The sequence below is a fragment of the Ostrinia nubilalis genome, chromosome 10 (genome assembly GCF_963855985.1).
Source record: "Ostrinia nubilalis chromosome 10, ilOstNubi1.1, whole genome shotgun sequence".
Classification (NCBI taxonomy): domain Eukaryota; kingdom Metazoa; phylum Arthropoda; class Insecta; order Lepidoptera; family Crambidae; genus Ostrinia; species Ostrinia nubilalis.
In genome coordinates, this window is record NC_087097.1 from 10,231,339 (window position 1) to 10,253,718 (window position 22,380).

Genomic DNA, 22,380 nt, shown 5'->3' on the forward strand with positions numbered 1-22,380 from the left:
GGAATATCCTGATAAAATAAAAACAGTAATAATGCTAAATAACAGGCGATACTAAAAACATACATAAAATACACAAAAAAGGCCAACAAATAATAAAAAATGATACTTTTTGAAAAAAATCTGCTTTTAAATTCGTGTTTTTTTGGTTATTTGGTAAATTTCTCCAAAAAATGCCTCTATAACCGGTGGTTTTTATTACTTTGTATTATTCTCTATCATATTACCTTCGTAAAACCAAAAATCGTATGTCTCTATCCCTATCACAACGTTTGCAATGATCGTTTGAACTAAGCCTCTCCGGGCGCGCCATTCAACGCTTCGTTAACAACGAAACTGAAAATGGCTCTAGATTTGTAATTTTGATACAGACAAGTTAGATTTCAAATAAAAACAAAAGATTTCGAAGTAAAATAAGCATTTTAGTTAAAATTAAAATTGTCTTTAACTGTAGCGGAGAATAATGTTGTGGCAGGCCTTTGTTCAAACGATCATAGCAAATGTTGTGATAGGGTTAGAGACATGCGATTTTTGGTTTTACAAAGATAATACGATAGAGAATAATACAAAGTAATAAAAACCACCTGTTATAGGGGCATTTTTTGGAGAAATTTATCAAATAACCAAAAAAACACGAATTTTAAAGCAGATTTTTTTCAAAAACTATCATTTATTATTATTTGTTGACCTTTTTTGTGTATTTTATGTATTTTTTTAGTATTGCCTGTTATTTAGCATAATTACTGTTTTTATTTTATCAGGATATACCGCTTAGTTTAAAAGTTATTACGTTTTCTTTACAATAAGTAATTGGAAGAAAAAAAATTCTATAAATTTTTTTAAAAAAATCTCAAAAAATTTTTGACCTCTTTTTTGTCGATAAAAATAGGTCTAGTTTCATCTATTTTCATATGTACACTTTAACGTGACTCACACTGTATATGGAAAATGTTGGAAAATTCATTTTCTTAATGTTGAGTACAAATTGTAATTTTAGTTGGTTTAAATGTCAACAACATAATAAAGAAATTTATGATAAGATGTTTAAAATATTAAGTTACCTTTTTCTAAGAAAAAGTTGTAAAATCATTAATGACAGCTTCATAAAAAGTGAAAACAATTTTGCTGACAAAAGTAAAAAAGCACAGCAACAAAGCATTGAAAAGTAATCTTGAGGCAGAGGTTCGATCAGCTGATAAGAAAATTAAAGATGTTTATAAATAAAAATCCTATTTTTTCTTAGAAAAAGTTGTGAAAATAAAAGTTTACAAAATTATCATTTCTGTACTTTGTTATAATATGTATTCAATAATTCCTCAAGCCTACAACTGCTATGTCATGTTCAATACTTATTGTAATATACCTATTTTATTTCGAAATAAATAATTTACGTTACAAAACTTCGTTTTACTTACACATAGTATAAAATAAAAATAGCATTAAAATATTGAAAGTTCCTATACTAGATATCGATATGCAATTACAACCCTAGCAAAGTATCGATAATCGATAAGTTATTACGAACGTCACTAATACTGTCAGAAAATAATGCATTATGTTGGTAGCTCCGCCTGTAGTTTGTGCGGTTGGTAAAGATTTGCGGGTCGTTCTCTAAAATGCATATGTGTGCGTGAGCTCAAAAAATATCTATGGAGTGCCGTCTCTTACTCTTTTATGCTCTTTGGTCAGTATCTGTCAATTGCAAATTTCCAATCGTAATCGTAATTTTTAATTTTAATGAATAAGGCTTTTTGATAAGGCATTGAGCGCTAGCATGCCGGTGATATAATACTTCAAAGAACAAATAGGCAGCAAAATTGTTATCCACGTGTTCCCCGAATAAAATAACAGTGAGTACAAATTCTAAATTCGTTAATGGTACTTTTGACTACATTACTTTATTAATTAATCTACACATTTGCTTTTACGGAAAACGCGCAATAAAGTGTTGTTCTATGAAATTTACATAAATCTTACTGCCGCACGCAACTATGGTCCGTTGAAGATCGTATAACAATCACACCTTACGACTTGGATTCAAGATTTTACTTAATTTATTGAACTTAACGCGCAAATGATTAGGACAGTATTGTAGTCAGTTTAGTTAACAATTAATTTTTAGTCCGTTACTTACCACTTATAATATTTCTCAAAAGTTGAATTATGAAGATTACACATTCAGTGGGTAGTTTATTTTGTTTGGCAATTTTAAATTACCAGTATTGTGAATTGTAAGAGAAACATTCTTTTCTTATAGCAATGATGGGCTACTGTCCCCCCAATGTCACCCTAGGGGAAGTGTGGGTGGACCATGGCATATCACAATGCTTCATGGAAACCGTATCTGCTATTATTATTGGAGGTTTCCTTATGGTATTTGGAGCTATACAGATAGTCATGTATAAGAGGTAAGTTACTGTTTAAACCATGTTCTATGTCTAATAGTAAAATTAAGAGTAATAAATAACATGCAGTTACTTTTATATTTTCTGAGTAAAAAAGATTCTTCCATTAATAATTTCATGTATTTTGAAATAGTATTTTAATAATGTTAGTGCCTTAATCTGTCCGTTTTTAGTTGTTTTATCTTAATAATAAAGTTTGTATAGCTTAGAATGTAGGATAACGAAAATATGAGTCGAAAAGTGTGCGTTTCGGGCGTTACGAGATTTTGCCTCTATGTTCTGACTGTTGCTGCATTTACTCGAAATTTAGCGAATTTTCTTAAGGGGGTCCTGCACAGAATCCTTAAAATTGTCATATTTTTAAATCACGAGTGCTCTGCGATTAGTGACTTAAATACATCAAAGTAACTTGTGTAGGGTAGCCCAATCCTTGATCTAGGTCGCCGCCTTTTCGAAATTTTGAATAAATACGTAAAAAATTGATAAACAACATTTAAAATGCAGACATATGGAAAATTTATTTCTTCGAGAACTTTGTTAATTTAACGTATGAAGCAATAATTTTTATATGGAAATGTTTAAATTAATATTTTGAAGGTCGCCCCCTTTTTCGTTTTTGGTATTAATGCATTAATATTGAGAATTTTTGATTTTCCCAAAAAAACTTTGCCGTGAAGAAATCATCAGGCGTTTTGCTTTATCGTAGCTGTCAAGTGTCAAATGTGTGTTTGTCAATCCTTTACAGAGTAGTGTAGAGCGCAGAGCATGCAAATAGTATCTCTTTTGTTATGACTTCGATTGTTACGAAAAAATATTTTACTTATTTTATCCCAACTAATATTATAAATGCGAAAGTAACTCTGTCTGTCTGTCTGTCTGTTACGCTTTCCCGCTTAAACCTCGCAACCGATTTTGATGAAATTTGGCATAGAGATAGTTTGAGTCCCGGGAAAGAACATAGGATAGTTTTTATCCCGGTTTTTGAAACAGGGACGCGCGCGATAAAGTTTTTCTGTGACAGACAAAATTCCACGCGGGCGAAGCCGCGTAGTTAATATGGCTAGAAAACCCTTGCAACCTTTCTTTGCCGTTCGTTCGTTTCAGCCGAAAGACGTCCACTGCTGGACAAAGGCCTCCCCCAAGGATTTCCACAAAGACCGGTACCACGCCGCTCGCATCCAGGTACCACCCGCGACCTTCACCAGATCGTCGGTCCACTTAGTAAGAGGCCTGCCCACGCTACGTCTTCCGGCTCGTGGTCGCCGCTCAAGAACATTCCTGCGCCAGCGGCCATCAGCTGTACGAGCTATGTGCCACGCCCGCTTTGGTTCTCCTACGGATCTCCTCATTTCTCCTCAAACGATCATAGCAAATGTTGTGATAGGGATAGAGACATGCGATTTTTGGTTTTACAAAGGTAATACGATACAAAATAACATAAAGTAATAAAAACTACCTGTTATAGGGGCATTTTTTGGAGAAATTTATCAAATAACCAAAAGTACATGAATTTAAAAGCAGATTTTTTTCAAAAAGTATCATTTTTTTATTATTATTTTGTTGTCTTTTCCTGTAGGCCTAAGATGCGCGCCGCGATAAGCGGTTATCACGCCGTTTTATCGATTTTTCCCATACATTTTGACGTCGATAAAAGTTATCACGGCGCGCATCTTAGGCCTGCCGAGTATTTTATGTATTTTTTTCGCCTGTTATTTAGCATTATTACTGTTTTTATTTTATCAGGATGTACCTCTTAGTGTAAAAGTTATTACGTTTTCTTTACAATAAGTAATCGGAAGGAAAAAAATTATATAAAAAAAAACCCTCTAAACATTTTGACCTCTTTTTTGTCGATAAAAATAGGTTTAGTTTCACCTATTTTCATATGTGTACTTTATCGTGACTGACACACTGTATAAAGAAAGTATGCTAAATGAGTAACGCAAAACAATAAGCGAAGTGAGAAAAGAAAAGAGACTTTTGAACGAGGTACTTAAGTAATAAAGTAATAAGTTAAAATTTTATTTATATTTTTCTTGCAATAAACTTTCATGTGTACTATCACTCCAGAGATGGGCGTTGTTTCACAAAACCACACCCTGTATACATGGGTAGAACGCAGCCGTAGGAAACTGCTCGTGTATATTTTGTAATACTCTTCGTAAATCTGCGACTACAGTACAAAGTAGACACGAATTTTGCGTACTGAATACAGTGGTGTTTAATTTTTATTGTGGATGCTCGCTTCTCCGTTTCAAACTATACCTACTACACCACTTACACTTGACAAGAGTGTGAAAAAGTTAGTTTGATACTTATTTAGTAAAATATGGAATTAGATTTAAGAGTATTTTTATTTCTTATTACTTAAATATATTGTATCGAATCAATATAAAACTAGATTTTTAACACTCTTGCGGGTAAGTGGTTTTTCAAAATAAACTGATTAGGTAGGATTAAATAAATAAATCGATAACATTTTTATTTAGAGTAGTAGGTACGCAGTATTTGCGTAACTGCTCATATAGTTTGGAAGAGTTTAGTAAAAAAAAGTTATTTCCAAACTATACTCGATTAGTTTCACACCCTTGCGTTCTGGCCATATATAGAATGGAAAGACGCTACGTTAACAGCCTATTTGAATTGAACGTCTAGGAAAAATACTCTTTTACGAAACTTTTTTAACGCCTTTGTTCATCAGAAGAATCAATATTAGTTAGGATTTTTATTGTGTAAGAATTTTCGCAGCAATACCAACAAAAAATCAAATCCTTCCTTTTTCCTAATTAAAGTATTATAAACTCACGTTTTGTTTAGCAAAATTAGTGAAATACGTGTTTTTACTCTGTATTGAGTCTCTTTTGTCTCTACTCTGTAGAGTAGTTCGTGTGCGATCGTGTTAGTTCGTTGCGCCACCGCTATCTCGGCTAGCAAATCGTAATTTTTCGTCGGCGCTGCACCCCCTTAAGGAATCATACCTAAAACTTACAGGACTTCTAAAGTATGACATTTACAAACCATGTAACATACAATCACTGTTAAATAAAACGTGTTACTATTTTTTTGTAAATTTTTTCTTTGTTTCGGGTGTTACAATGGTTCTGTTTCGGGTGTTACGAGTACGAAAATTCAACTCGTTTTATCGATAAAATCGGTGTTTTATTAGTCTCTAGGTACTACAAAATAAGGAGTACAACAAATAAACACAAATAGAGCGAATTCTGGTTTGAAATTACGAAGCAGCTTTTTTTTAAAAATATACAAAGTTCTAGTTTAATTTTTCCTCAGAATATAGCTTTTTCTATTGTTTTTGGCTTGAAATAGCATTACTTTAATTTCTAATTACGATATTTATTGGAAATGTCAAACATCGACATTTTTTATCAATACCTTAATTTTAGTGTTAAGTCGACATTTCAAAAAAGTCTTAAATTGAGAAATATGACTCCTTTTCCGATGCCAGCGCTAGTGGGAGGTCAAAGGACCCTCACAGTAATACTTTTTCACTTCTCCAAGCAATATACACACATTATCGACATATAAATAAAAATGTAATACCCGAAACGTTTCGGGTGTTACAGTTTTTAATCAAGAAAGAAACATACTAAATTATTATCATGCTCAGATATTAGTTAGTATTTGAAATCATTACTACCATGACCTTACTTTTACCAAATATTGTTAATCTAATCCATGTGTAAGGTACAATAATAAAACAAATACCTGTTTTTCTGTTTCGGGTGTTACATCGCCGAAGTAACAAGAAAATACACTTAAAACTTGATGATTATCCATTTTTTTGGGACTATGACGCTATCTACCAATACTATGATAAATGAGTATTTCTCAAAAAAAATGTACATTTTGAAAAAAAAAAGTGTGCTTTGAAACAGTTCAAAAGTTTTATATTTATAAATCATCACACAAAAAAAAACACACACAATTTTGAAGGATGACTATTAATCTTTAAGATAACGAAGAATTATAGCTATAATCCTACTTATTACCAAATATTTAGATATTTTAAAAATAGTCATTTTTTACCTTTCATACAAAAACCTGTTTGCCACCCTAGCTTTTTCATGTATTTTTGTTTCATAAAATGCGGTACGTAACTAAATTATTGTAAATTTCTTTGTATTATCGTTCTACAGTAATCGCAGTTTCTGTATCAAATTGATTTTCTATGGGGTGTCATAATGAATTGGCAATTTAAAGCAAAAAAACAAAATGAGTCGCTCTCATTTACTATTTCGTTATTTACTCTTTAGTTACGATTTATTTCTACTTTCCCATGGTTTCTGGACAATTCCGTATTTATTTTACACGGACAACAATAGCTGCACTCTGAATGGCTGTTGGCCTGACGTCTCCGCCATAACATCTATCGCGAAAATTAGTGAAAACGTGTGTGTTTTGTGGGATTACTTTTTCGTAACAGGCAGTAAAATCAGCGATTTTATATAGAACGGTAAGTCTTCATTTAACCATTTTTTGTAATACGTGTGGTACGAACATTTAGTAAGCTTTTATATTGGCTGTAACAAATTTTATCAAAAAAATACTTGTTTCTGATCTCATTTTGTCTAATATTTCGTTACGTTTTTTACGAATTTCGTTACGTTACGAAAAAGTACAACATAATGCTGAGTGTATACCTACTGTTATTACCTGACTAAACATAGTAATATTCACTACTTAATTTATTTCAAAAAATATAGAGCGTTAATAACAAAAGGATTGGATACTATCTGCTTTACAGAAGTGCCACCAGCAAAAAATTATCAAATCATTTAGATTACGTTTTTATGTGATTACTTCTTTTGTTTTTTAGGAATGCCGCCAAAAACCAATGCCGAAAGGCAAAAAGCTTACAGAGAACGACTCAAAATGGATAAACATGATGGAACAAAAATAATTTTATTAAAATAGTATGAATGATTACTCCCTTATTTTATTTCTAACCCCTTAATATTACCCCGTATTTGGGTGCATACTTACAAATATTTCGAATTGAATAAATGAAGAGCATTCACAATATTTCGCCAATGTATAACAAGCCTTATGGCCTTACTATTTCGTTACTACCGTTTCGTTACGTACATTTTTTTTGAGAAATACTCAAATACCCTCGAATCATATAGTGGCAAAACGTTTCACAGATTGATAGGTTTTTTTTAAATCGTATTACCAATAATTAGAGAGAAAATGATCATTCAGACAGTTGACTTAAGTATAGACTTTGAAGACTAATAACTTAAAAATTACTTGTTTCTTTCAGATTTTTTTTGTTGCACATTATAATTTGGAATGTTTACTTTCAAAATTCATCAGATTTAATGCGAAAAGAACATATTTAGTTTTTCACCCTCGGTAACATTTGTCATGGAATGACCCCATGCTTTATTATTATAATATCTTATCACTATTATCAGTAAAATGTGGCATGTAAGTAAGCTAGTAAATTGTAATAGATTAAAAAGAAAATTACTCACTAAGCAATTTACATACATATTGCTAAATAAATTTACATAGGCCTGTAACATTATTCAAATTTAATTTAAAATTATGGGTATAGTAAACTTCAAGGGATCAACAATGAAAACTATTCATAGAATTTTTTTTAATTTAGTTTCCATTAGACTAGTGGAACGGAAGAAGTCGCGGTCAGCCACCAGTGCTTAGTTATTTTCTCATGTTACAGATATGCAACTGAAGTAGTGGACGTCAGATCTTCACGCTTATTTGGTGTCCAATTATTTTTTACACTATTTGTACCTGTACTGGCTGTGATAAGGTTCCTGCTACAATCATTTCTATTTAAAGGAGGACATATCTATGGTTATATGGTATGTATTCGGCAATTAGCTTCCAATGTTTCAAACAGTTTCAAATATGATACATAATAATAATTTACATTAAAATACTTCTTTAACACAAAATATTTAGTGTGGATGTAATGCATGCAGGTAAAGCCAGGCAAACCTATGTGGAATTTATGATAAACTATCATTAATTCGATAATTAAACTGATAAATAATGCGAATTGCGTATTTATCTTTTATCTAATACAAAGTAATTTTTATAATATTTATTTTTTGTTGCAGATTGTGGCATTAGTAGTGACGCTCGTAATATTCCCTTTATCGGCGTATTTAGCAATACTAGAGAAGCGGTTCCTATTGCCCTCTGTACCACCCAGGGGGCATGGGTTTGTCCTACTAGTATTTTGGGCGTTGATATTCGTTTCAGAGAACTTATCATTCTTGAACCTAAACAAAGAAGGATGGTGGTGGGGCTTAAAAGAGTAAGTTATTCATTGATATTATTTCAAATTAAAACTAAATAATAAAAACATGTTCTGCTTATAATGTCGAGTATGTTTATCATTATTAGTTTACTGATCTGGATCCCAAAACTATGAACTGTTTACTTATTTTGTATATAAAAGTCCTTGTATTTTCGAACACAGTAAACGAAAGGAGAGGCCTATATTTTCCACAAAGAACATCTGTACTGGAGTGGAACTTGATCTTTAACTCATTACTCAGTATATTTAAAGTCCCGAAAAGCGCCGAATTATTCAATTAAAGAGTTATTATTTATTTGCAACAAAGTACAGTCTTATCATTATGGAATAGTCCAATGAATTCTGACCCAATTCCTTTCTTTGTAGTCTTCAAGACCGTCTAGAGATGGCTCTGTTCGTCGGCCGCTATGTATCCTGCATGATCATGTTTGTTCTGGGCATGAAGGCGCCTGGTATCATGCACCAGTTCGAATACCTTGAGGGCGATGACACTCGACGATTGGTCCCGCCTAGGGTGAGTTTATTTACAGCGCCGTATCTTCAAATATGTTCTGGGCCTATGTTCAGTAGTGGACGTCCTATGGCTGAAATGATAATGATGATGATCTCTAAATAAAGGATATCGTATTTACGGTCACCAGTTTACGCAAATGGCGAGTAAAGTCCTGTCACTCTGTGGCCTGTGGTGCCAACTGGTCAACGCTAAAGCGGTAGTAGGACTAACTACCGCGTTTTCACCATTTGTCGTAGTTTACTGTTTAGGGCCTCAGCTAAAACTCTAGCACCCACTCCCACGCCTATTATGCATGGAAATGCACACTTTCGTGCGCTGCTCTGCTCATAATAATTTTCAATATACAACCGCTTGCGGCGCCGAATTATAGCGGAGGCCCGCGGAAACTAAAATTTCAAAAAGCCAGTTAACTTTTCATGTTCTTTTTATTTACCAGAAATAATATTTGCCTTATAAAACCTCGTGTGAGCACTATTGATCAACTTTCGTGCAGCAAAATTTCGAAAAGAAAACATGACATTGGCGTCAAAAATGTCACCATTTTATTTAGATTTTTTATTAGGTTAAGGTGTCATGTCATGTCCATATCAAAATCATTTTAATGCTTCCGGAGATAAACACGTGTTCAAAACTAAATTAAATCAGGTGATTTGCATGTATAAACGTCTTACTACATTATAAACTCAGCACACTCTAAAATAAAAGTTAGTAATTAACGTAACCTTATAACTAGTGCTTCTAACGTTTTAACAACACGTTAAGGCCTATTGGATGGAGTTTCGCTATTACTATAGCCCAGTGAGGAGCAATTTTTTTACGTATTTTATATGAAATGGTTCTATGTACTTTTAACACATAAAAGGGCTCAAAGGTGTAACTAACTATACAGAGATACTGTACCAAATACCAAAGGAGACAATCAGTGAAATGAGTTACTTACTATTTTAACTCTTAACATCGACTCATGCCCCTGGGCTATGAGTCATGATAATAAAGTTATAGATTTGACTCTCACTTAATTTATACAGCGTGTTTATATCAAGATAGCATGCATGGACTTTCTCGTCATAGTGATCCTAAACTTTATTACCTACTAAACTACTAGAATACTCAATCGTCTAATTTCTCCTGCAGGACGAAAACAGATAAAGGTGATCCTAAACCTTATTTCTAAACAACTAGAATACTCAATCGTCTAATTTCCCCTGCTGAATTAAAGTGATTCTAAACCTTATTGCTAAACAACCAAAATACTTAATTGTCTAACTCGTTCTACAGGATGATAACAGATCGACATTCCGCAATGTATTCGGCAAACTCCGCACACTCCTGCCGTTCCTATGGCCGCGCAAGAGTGCATGTCTTCAGGTGTACGTCTTCATTTGCATCCTGGCTCTGCTGGCCGGCCGAGTCATCAACCTATACGTGCCTATCTACAACAAGCTTATAGGTATGTATTAAGGTTCATTATTGCATTGCTAGGAATTACTCATGTCATGTTTCTACTAATTTGCAAGAAAGAGTAATTAAACGTACAATATTCATAAAGGACATTTTACTATGGATAAAGAGAATATTTGCATAAATTATATGCATAACCGCGTGAGTAAATATTGTCATTAATAGCAGAGAATAAACAATAAAATGTATGTCCTTATGGACATAATGTACATCATCAATCGATACTGAGGATTCGGGGAGTCTTAGAACGCGCATCCTTGTTGAAATCTACGTCTGATCAGTAAAGTGAATAAGCCCCGCCTTCTTATCTTTACCTAGTCGAATGCTCTTTAGTGAGAACTGATAAACGTCACTCCTTAACAGATATGATGTAATTAGCAATCTATTGTTACTTACACAACCAACTGTAACATCCTGGAACATTTTAAAAGAAAAAACATATAAAATATCTGCTAGCACTGCTGGTGGGCTTAAAATATTTAGGATGCCTAGTGGTGGTATTTTGATCCTCACTAATTTGTCTCAAAGTCAAAAATCTTAAATTAAGACGTGACTTGACTACACGTTTACGTTTCGTAATAATATAAATAAAAAAGAACCTCTTTACTTCATACATTAATAATATGTTCATAAAAGATAAGTATCACGGTTTCGTCACAGCCATATCGTTGTATGAAAATGAGTCACCGTAAACGGCCGGAAAGTTCTAACAAGATTATCGGCTAATTAGGTTTAATAGGGTTAAATTCAGTTAGATAGCTAAATAAATACTTTGAAATGGAATTTGCAAATCATTGGGATTTATTAATTTTCAATGTCACAGTCATTTAATGAGATTAATCAGACTACATTTTTGTTGCACAGTCGTACTTATTACAACTACATAAGTTACTAGCTTTTGCCCATGGATTCACCCGCATTTAGTGTCACAGATCGGCATAAATTATAGCCTATATGTTAATCTGACTTACAATTTGTACAAAATCCGTTCAGTAGTTTTTACGTGAAAGAGTGTGTCAGATAGAAATATTATTAGGCATCGTGCAACAAGTCCTTAGCTTTTGAAGGAAAAAAGTTTCTTCAAATTAAACAAAAATATGGCTTAGCAGGGGGTTATCCCTTATTTATTGAGGTTAAGAATAATGTAAGTTTAAAATAATCTAATATTGCCATTATATCAAGATTCCGCGTTTCTGAGAGCACAGTAAGCAGTCAAATCGAGCCATTTACGGGTGTTAGATACGAATATGAGTCTCAGCACTGATCCATTTATTATCCCGAAGCAGTAGTAGGGTCATAGTAATACTAGGACGTATAAAAGCGCTTTTTATAAGCGTTAAGAAGCGCATTATCAATTCAAGAGGTTTACAGACTACAGACTTTTAGTCGACCGATAGTTGCAATGGGCCCGAATTTAATGTGTATGAAGAATCGGCCGATACATGTGCGCACTTTCATACATGTCCATACTGATAAACAGCCCGACCCAACTGTCGACCGACAAAAAGGTCTGTAGTGTTTGGCTAGACTTAGATAATAATAACGCTTTAAAAACAAACCCTTACACAATGTAAAAAGTGATTTCGCTAACAAGTTTTATTGTTTCACAGTGGACAGCATATCGCTACCACCGCTGGCCTTCCGATGGGACTTGGTGCTAGTGTACGTTTTCTTCAAATTCCTGCAAGGCGGCGGCACTGGCGGGATGGGATTCCTGAATAACATGCGATCGTTCCTATGGATCAAAGTACAGCAGTATACTACTAGGGAATTACAGGTGAGCTGATGTGACTATGATTTTAGTAAAAGCTATTTTGATCTTTTAAAATGCCACCATATTTTAAACCTTACTCCCTTCATAAGATCGAAAACCAATGAACATTTTCATCATGTTGTGCCTTATAGAGGGTTAAGAGGTCATTCCATTCAATACTAATCGTAGAATAGAAGTACAAAATGTTGTCTTACTACTTTGAATCATAATATGGATTCAAAATACGCCACAAAAGGTTTATGTTCAAATCGACTTGTGGCTTTAGGTATTACTAGCGGCCGCCCGCGACTTCGTACGCGTGGATCCCGTTTTACCCCCTTCATCTATCTTACGCGGTTTAGATTTTTTCATACAATTTTTTTTCCGCTATCTCCCGTTCCCGTGAGAATTTTGTAATATCCTGTTGTAACTAAGCTTTAAGTTTACTAAGATACCTGCATGCCAAATTTCAAGCGTCTAACTTAAGCGGTTTAGATTTTTCATACAAAAGGATTTTCCCGCTAATTCCCGTTCCCGTGGGAATTCCTAAGTATACTATAACCTGCCCAGTAGGCCTAAGATGCGCGCATCGACAATGACATGATATGATAAGACAATTTTCGATCACGTAGATAATTTTATCATTTTCCCTAACATGGGACCATCGATAGAAAAGTCTATCGACCGCTATCGCGTGATAACCGAATTGTTGCCATATTAAGAAAAAATTGCGTTATTATGTTGGCCAACCTTGAAATATTTTAGCTCATTCGTTCAATCTCGTTCATTTCTGCTACTAATTCGGCTAAAAACACATATCTTAAAGCAGTGAGAACGTCATTAAAAAAAAGTTATGTCAATTTTGTTGACATTACATGACTGCTTGATTGTATTTGTTTGTGTTTTTAAAATTGTATTTTTATGTTTCCAGTCTTATTTTTAATATTTCTAAAGTACGGAAAATATCAAACGAAGAGATAACCAAGTTAAAGAAAAACAATGAAGAATTCCTAATCATACCGATAGTATTAAAGAATGAAGTCTTCAAAATTAACAGAATAACCGAACTCCACTACCTACCCCATAATGCGAGGTTTACAGTAATTATTCAACTTACATGAAGCAGTCAGAAAGTTTATTGAGATTTGAGAAATAAAGTTACACTCATAAGTAGCAAAGTAAGTACCTAAAGTCTAAAATATTAGCTATACTCCGCAGATCTTGATTTTCATAAGTAACAGCACCGGAGAAAAGGAAAAATATCTTTATTCCTACAAATAAGATTTCACCTTCTTTCCTATATTTATTTCACATAGTTCTTTCACCGTGTAATAATACTGTGATCAATATTTTGTATGTAAACTTAAAATACAAATAGGATTAAGTAAATGTTTCTATTTATGAACTGTTTATGTAATTGTAATATTTATAATTGTGTTTAAATAATATTCTTTCTTTTTTCAGACAGTGGATGAAGAAGTGTGGGATTATGAGTGATTATTTCATTCTAAAGCAGACATAATCAAGTCTTGCTCACTATCATGAAAATTTACAATAACAATCAGCAAGAAAAACTTCAAGGGTACTGGCTAGGCTAACCAATTCATGGAATTCTGTTTGTATTTGAAATTATAAATAGCTATTGTAAAACAAAAGTTTTCCAAATAAAGATTTTGTAAATAATGGTTGAATTATTTTGAAATTACACTGCAATAATGAATTTATTGCCTGCGTCCAGCGCCTTTCTGCTACCATTACGATGTCGTCGGTCCACCTTGTGGGTGGACGTCCCACGCTGCGTATTCCGGTACCCGGCCTCCACCCCAGAACCTTGCTGCCCCATCGGGCAACATGGAAAGCGTTGGGGGAGGCCTAAGTTCAGCAGTGGACGTCCTATGGCTGAGATGATGATGAATTTATTATAATGGAATAAATTGTACAAGATTATCATCCTGTCACATTAAAGCCCTTAAAAAAGACCACATGGAGGAATTAGATTGATAGTAATGTGGAATGTATGTATGGTATCACCATCAAGTTATAAAATTAGTAAAATTCATTTATTCTCATTGTTATTATAGCAAGTTTGATTACACATCCCACCCAATGCTAATTTCTGACAATGACCTTGCCACTGTTTGATGTAGACACAAGAAGCTCGGTCACCACATTCCGCCCCATTTTCAATAATTTTACAAGATTATGTACAGATGACAGTAGGTACTTAAATCAAGCTAAACACTGTGGGTATCTCATGACATTTGCAACTTAATATGTATTGTCTGATGTACCTACTGTTGACTGCCTACCTAAGTAGGTAAGTAATGGTTATTTTACAAGGTAGGTAATGTAATAATTAATATGTGGGTGGGACTGTGGGAGCACTAAGATTTTGCAGCTAGCGATTATAAACTGTCGCAAGATTCGCCTCACACTGATAAACTCTTGAACTAGAACTCAATCTCCACCTAGAAGTAAAAGTATCACAAAGGTGCTAGATTCCTTTCTTTGAATTTTACTAGCCTCAAATTAGTCGTAAAATGTCATTTACCATTATAAATGATAAATAAATAGAGTTAAAGTAGCTTGCATAAAAGTTAATCTCCTATCGTCTTGCTATCGTGGGCAAGGATCGAGGACGATAAAAACACCACATCCTATCCTATCGTGATGTCAAAATATGATATAGTTAGCGCTTCATGTTAGGGCTTGCCAGGTTTATCACAAAAAAAAAACAAATCTATCACTATCACATTTTGACAGATGACATGATAATTTTCGGGGTGCCATGTTAGCGCCGGTAGATAAAACGATATAGTGACGTCAAAATCGATATAACGCCGCGATAGCAGTTTATCACGGCGCGCATCTTAGCCCTGCAGGAGTATGAAGAATAATTGTACCAAGATTCGTTAAAATCCGTCGAGTAGTTTTTGTTTCTATAAGGAACATACAGACAGACAGACAAAAATTTTACTGATTGCATTTTTGGCATTTTCAAGGCGAGAGTGATTAGGCACTTACAGGGCAGATATGTACCATCCTAGACCGCATCCCACTTAACATCAGGTGCGATTGTGGTCAAATACCTGCCTTGTTATGCATAGAAAAAAAAAAAAAAAAGTATCGATCACTAATCACCCCCTGATAGTTATTTTGAAAATATATTTCATGTACAGAATTGACCTCTCTACAGATTTGTTATAAGTATAGATTCTCCCGTTATTACGAATGTAAACTAATTTTATTTTATAACTTGAAGAAGTCAGTGAACAAGGAAGGAAACTTATATTCCGTTTGCTGATAAAACAGTAGGTTATTTGTGTTAATAAAATGATTTTTGCGATTCCAATATCAATTAATTAAGTATTTCCCTTTAGTTACCCGCCTATTTTTACATTATTACGAAAAAATATGCAATCATGAGTTGTACCATTGTACATTCATTAAGATGACCTCATATTATTATTCACCCAATTATCTGTTCACAAATTAATTAATGAAATGAGCCATCCGATACATTTTATAACACTTGATGATTGAACAAAATTAGATTTTAATGTAAACATACAAAACACAAATTCCTGTGTTACCTCTAAGTTCGTGGTTTTATTACGTCATCGTCGATACACATATCTACAAAAGCTATAGTCCCCGCGGATTACAGTCTTTTTTCGGTCAATAGTTTAATCGCACTGTTGTACAAGTATGAAAGAGCATCGATTTTGTATCATACAAATTAGAAGCCTTTCAAAATCGCTTAATTTGAAGGACTTTTAGGGCACACGCATTGAAATAGCTGATCATTATTCCTCATACTTAGAAGTCTATTAAACTATTAAGCACATGAAATCGTTTAGTTTGAAGGACTTAGGGCACGCGCAGTAAAATAGGTGATAACTATTCCTCATACAAATTAGAAGCCTGCTAAACTATAAGCCTATCAAAATCGTTGTTTGAAGGACTTTTAGGGCACACACAGTGAAATAGCTGATCATTATTTGCAATGCAATAACGCTCTTATTTCTATTCCAGTTAGAGCTATTCAAGCACTTACACGAATTGCCTCTCCGCTGGCATCTCTCGCGGAAGACGGGCGAAGTGCTTCGCGTGATGGACCGCGGCACGGATTCCATAGACAATCTACTGTCATACATTCTATTTTCTATCACACCTACTTTGGTGGACATCATCATAGCAGTCGTCTACTTCGTGCTGCAGTTCAATGCGTGGTTTGGACTGATTGTTTTCTCTACTATGGTTCTTTACATAAGTGAGTATTTTTGTAGATATTGTATCTTTATGTTAAGATGTATAGGTCTAGCACTTAATACAGTCACTGCCTGAGGTATGGAAGCGGCACGGGAGGGGTGACATTGATATATTGTGACGTGACAGAGCATACAGATCTGAAGTCTCGCTGACGTTTGACATCTTATAAAAACAACCTCCTGTGCTGCTTGCTGCCATAAATTAAATAAATAAATAATAATAAATAGTCTTTATTTTCTCATCAGAAACATTACAATGACACAAATTATTAAGCACATTACAAATTCATAAAACACAGTTGTTTGTGTGAGACTGATGCCTGTGATGAAATTAGGTGCTGACTGAGTTAAGCGCTAGACCTATAAGTCGCTATATTCTCTTACACACAGATTTTTTTTTCTGATTTATGAACGCATGTCTATGACAATCTTAATCCTATAGATCTGTAAACAAAAAAAATGGAATTGTATTTGCTCAACAAACCTCAAACAGTATTGCAAGCTAAATTTTCCGTTTCATCAAGTAGTAGCGGCGCGCGCGGCGATTATACAGACGGCTGCACAATAAACTAAACACTGACATCACTTAGGCTGAGTTGCACCATCTTACTGTAACATTGACAAACGTCAAAAATCTGTTAAACTCCATACAAAAAGCACCGGTTATAGTTATTTTTACGGTTAAAATAAGGTGGTGCAACTCAGCCTTAGTTATAATAGGTGCTATTTTAACAAAAACGTTTCCGCTGTTGTGCTGTCTATTGTACCTTTATACAAACATGGTTTTGAATGCCCCACTTCAATATAATAATCGTCTGGGTCCTTTGTTCATGACGTCATGTAGTTCAATATGTGGCATTATGTTTCTATGATAAGTGCGCATTATAAACAAATGATACGCCTATGATAAGCGTAGATAATCGGCGCCTATGTTTTTATCGTTAATTTAGCTGTAGAGGGAAAGTTAATGTTATTGATTATAAATTATGTACTCTGTTATGTTTGTTTTTATATGACTTACAAAACGCTACTCTTCGTGAGATTTCTCAATGTAATGTACAGATAAACCCAAATTACTCCAAACAGATAGTCTTGCTTTACAAAAAATGCAACTTTATTTCGCACTACAATAAAACACTTTTTCCAGTCGCAACAATCGTCGTAACGGAATGGCGTACGAAGTTCCAGCGGCGTATGAACAACGCCGACAACGAGCAAAAGGCGCGCTCCGTCGATTCCCTCCTCAACTTCGAAACGGTCAAGTACTATGGCGCCGAGTCGTACGAAGTCATTTCGTACAGGGAGGCCATTGTAAACTACCAGAAGGAAGAGTTCAAGTCGCTGATTACGCTGAATATGCTGAACACTATGCAGAACATTATTATTTGCGGCGGTAAGTCTGATTCATCTATCGTATTTGAGCTTGTCATTTGACGCCACTAACGAGTATGGTCTATTCGCTGGCTAGTGGCGCTGTTCACTATGTAAGCGTAGTTATCACTTTGCTTTCGACTAAAATCATGAAATATATTGTAGGTATCTCATATAGTTCCAAAATACTGAACTGTCCTATCCATGACATTGACAGCGGGGCGCCACCGTCAATGCCGGATCGCTGGTTCCGATTTTTGCCATGTTGGAAACCATATAGTTGAACGATGGTAGCGCCCTCCTGTCATTGAGTTTGGTGGGACAGTTCAGCGTGGGTCATCTATAAAACTAAATTTTAGCTTGAAATGTAAATTGACCTGCAATCGCTTCTTCAGCAACTTTGTCTGCATAGATTGCGATACGACACTCGAGACTTCTGCCCCAGCGGCCATCAGTTCTGCGAGCTATATGGCCCGCCCACTGCCACTTGATTTTAACAATTCTACGGGCTATGTCGGTCATTTTGGTTCTCCCGCGGATCAGAGTAAATACAAAGGGGCAACTCACCGCTAATCAACGCTAAATTTTGTCAGTGTGTGCGTGCGCGCCGCATACGTATTGGCGCGCTCACATACAAACCGCGCTCGGGCGTTTCTATGAAGATGACCTACTCATTTGTATTTACTCTTCGCGGATCTTCTTATTTCTGTTTCCACAAATCTGATTAAACATACAATATTTCATATAAAATGACAAAATATTTATATGAGTGTCCCATACAATCTCACATCTCCTTTTTCGCCCCTTTTAAATAAAATTCAAAATAAATGTATTTCTTCCAGGATTACTTGCTGGTTCCTTACTATGCGTACACATGGTAGTGAAGACCAACGAGCTGACCGTCGGTGACTACGTTCTTTTCGCCTCTTACATCGTGCAGCTTTACGTGCCTTTGAACTGGTTCGGCACGTATTACAGGTTAGTTGGCGTTTTAATAAATTTGTATAGCGATCTAGGTTTCTGCTAGAGATGTTTGCAGATCTTGGCTACACAGGAATTGCAGCGGTGGGAATAGTTCCGTACTCCCTTATTACAAAAAGTTACACTCTGATTGAACTCTGATTTAAATTGGCATTTAGTATGGAAATTACATTTTAAACCAGTGTTCCTCCCGGGCTTAACTTTTTGTAATAATGGGGGTAGAGATGTTTGCCTCTGTTCCTAATATCGTTGAGGTGCATTTTTTCTTGGGACTAACTTAGTCATCAATGGATAGGTTTTACTGGTGGAGTAGTAGATCCTGGCTACCATTAAGTTGCAGTGGTAAAGAAAATGTAGGGCTGAGAAAAAGTCAATGAATTTAATCATTTCAATGCTGTACTTGAAAATACGTAATATTTGAAGAACGCGAAACATTTTATTTTTACTTATTTTTCTCAGAGCCATACAAAAGAACTTTGTCGACATGGAGAACATGTTTGACCTAATGCGCGTGGATTCTGACGTCCGCGACGCCGTCGGTGCCCCAGACTTGGTGGTGCGACGAGGCGCGGTGGAGTTCAAACATGTGTCCTTCGGATATGGGCCAGAGAGGCTAGTTTTGAACAACATTAGCTTCAAAGTACCACCTGGCAGCACTGTCGCTCTGGTACGTACGACTTATACTCAGCTTGATAAATAGTTGTGTAGTAAAAATTAAGACTTGGTAGTGTGTGTGACAAGGAGCGGTGGAGTTCAAACATGTATCCTTCGAATATGGGCCAGAGAGGCTAGTTTTGAATAATATTAGCTTCAAAGTACCGCCTGGCAGCACTGTCGCTCTGGTACGTACCTACGACTTATACTCAGCTTAATGAATAGTTGTGTAGTAAAAATTAAGACTTGGTAGTGTGTGTGACAAGGAGCGGTGGAGTTCAAACATGTATCCTTCGGATATGGGCCAGAGGCTAGTTTTGAACAATATTAGTTTCAAAGTACCACCTGGCAGAACTGTCGCATTAGTACGTACAACTCACTAATTGCGTACGAAATTCTCACGTTTGATGCCATTTGTAGGTTCTGTTTATTAAAGCGAATTGGCCGAATGATAAAATGAGCCAGCTTTTCATAATTACAAATTAAGGAGGCAACAAAATGTTAAAAGGTCATAAAAATATCTTAATTGAATCCGCTATTTATCCACCACTGGACTTTTGTCGATGGATCACATTAGAATAAAGAGCGTAAACCTTTTATAGGGCTTTGTTGTTCTTTGCCACCATAATTTATTTATACCTTATTTACTTATCATAAAGTCTAAAAGCAATGATTTTTACCATGCTGTGCTATTTAAATAATATTAATTTGTTTCTCAGGTTGGTCCCAGTGGAGCCGGCAAGTCTACAGTTATGCGGCTGTTATTCCGCTTCTATGACGTCAACGAGGGAGCTGTGTTGGTTGACGGACAAGACGTGAGGACGGTGACGCAAGCGTCACTACGAGCCAATATTGGAGTGGTGCCGCAAGACACCGTGTTATTTAATAATACTGTCAGGTAATTTAAATTCAAATTTTAAACGTAGATCTCTTGAGACCGTTGTATTTACAATTTATATTGGTGTCTCCGACTGACTGGCCGTATCCGAGCTAAAATATCTTGTAATATGAAAAGAGAAAGGTCCTATATTCGAACGTAACGTCATCAAGTACGTTTTTGCAGGTACAACATTCAATATGGAAGACTGGATGCACCGACGGCTGATATCATTTCTGCAGCTAAGAATGCAGATATTCATGACAGAATTCTTACTTTCCCGGATGCTTACGATACTCAGGTAACAAACGACTATAGCATAATATGTATCAATGTCCCACGGAATTTTATACCTTATGCATTTGATTTTATATTTCATTTCAGGTTGGAGAAAGAGGTTTGAAACTCAGTGGTGGAGAGAAACAAAGAATAGCGATTGCACGCACAATTCTTAAAGATCCAGCTATAGTATTATTAGATGAAGCAACGTCTGCTTTGGATACGAATACGGAAAGAAATATTCAAGTAAGTGAGATAATTTATTCAAAGTGACTACTGTTGGTGAAAACCAGCAAGCGTTTGCAACCTTAAAACAAGTTGTTTATGGATTTTTTCTCTGACATAAAACGTCATAAATAACTGTCTTTTTAAGGTGAATGAAGCTTTATCACTTGACTAATAAAGATTGTTTTTCCAGGCGGCGTTGGGTCGTGTATGCACGAATAGGACGACAATCATAATCGCCCACAGGTTGTCTACAATCATACACGCTGACGAAATATTAGTATTGAAGGAGGGAGAAATCATCGAGAGAGGAAAGTGAGTGATCTTATAACTAACCTTGTATAAAAATAGTTACCTATGCGCGAAGCTGCCTACCTATTTAATAGCATAATTCATGTGTTGGTTGTGTAACTTTAAGTGTAAAACGTATTTATGACTACATTTCACCGATTTTATACTGTCGTGCAGAGATTTTAGCACCGCAATAAACAGTTACAGGACCACGACTGGTTTTGCAAATAATGATGATGCTCAACAACTTTAGAATAGATGAATAGATAGTTGAAAGGGTTTTTTTATGCGCGAGCTAACACTGTCTCAAACAAATATCGCATGCCCCGCCCACATCACGTAACAATCTGAATACATCTAAAAATCCCATCGTTATTTCCAGCCACGAAGCGTTACTAGCGCAAGGCGGTTTCTACGCGTCCATGTGGCAGCAACAGCTGGAAAACCGAAACAGCGCTGACAACAACGCCGAAGGAAACAACAACACGCCGCGGGAGCCCCCGCAAACCGCGCCAAGCGCTTTCGGCCACGGCCACGGGCATTTCTGAACACAAAAGACTGAGTGACGGTGCTAGTCGGCGGGGAGAACCCACCACTCGTACGAACGCCCCTTCGCATTACTGTGCCATTATGGCCCACCACACCTTCAGCTATTGGCCTTCTAACTGGCTATTACAGCCCATCACACCTTCAGCTATAGGCCTTCTGAGTGGCGGTGCTAGTCGGCGGGAGAACTCACCACTCGTACGAGCCCTTCGCGTTACTGTGCAATTCTGACCTCCTCAATTGTGTCACGACGACAAGATGTGTTAAAGCGGTCGGTACCGCCGAGTGCGTGTCGTTAATGCGACGAAGTGTTGTACGGATATGTAAGGAAACGTGTACATAACTTGACATTGTGATAGTATAATAAAAACGTACCTAGTAGTATTACGATGTGATGGGAAATTATACGTACTCAGTGTTAATAAAATGTTTCATATAATACCTA

General features: G+C 35.5%; 1 protein-coding gene and 1 long non-coding RNA gene across 2 annotated transcripts; both read left to right on the forward strand.

The window, feature by feature from the left end:
- Positions 1-1,687: 1,687 nt before the first annotated feature.
- On the forward strand, positions 1,688-22,371 carry LOC135075175 (ATP-binding cassette sub-family B member 6). The gene is made up of 16 exons (XM_063969533.1): positions 1,688-1,847; positions 2,255-2,405; positions 8,107-8,251; positions 8,510-8,709; positions 9,079-9,226; positions 10,505-10,676; positions 12,298-12,464; positions 16,476-16,713; positions 17,859-18,104; positions 18,925-19,060; positions 19,523-19,730; positions 20,437-20,615; positions 20,781-20,895; positions 20,979-21,119; positions 21,292-21,413; positions 21,772-22,371. Exons 2-16 carry the CDS (start codon positions 2,257-2,259, stop codon positions 21,935-21,937), a joined length of 2,532 nt encoding a protein of 843 aa, XP_063825603.1. The 5' UTR covers positions 1,688-1,847; positions 2,255-2,256; the 3' UTR covers positions 21,938-22,371.
- LOC135075184 (uncharacterized) lies at positions 13,011-14,123 on the forward strand. Its single transcript, XR_010257978.1, has 2 exons — positions 13,011-13,618; positions 13,905-14,123. It is a non-coding gene; the product is annotated as an uncharacterized LOC135075184 (long non-coding RNA).
- Positions 22,372-22,380: the final 9 nt, after the last annotated feature.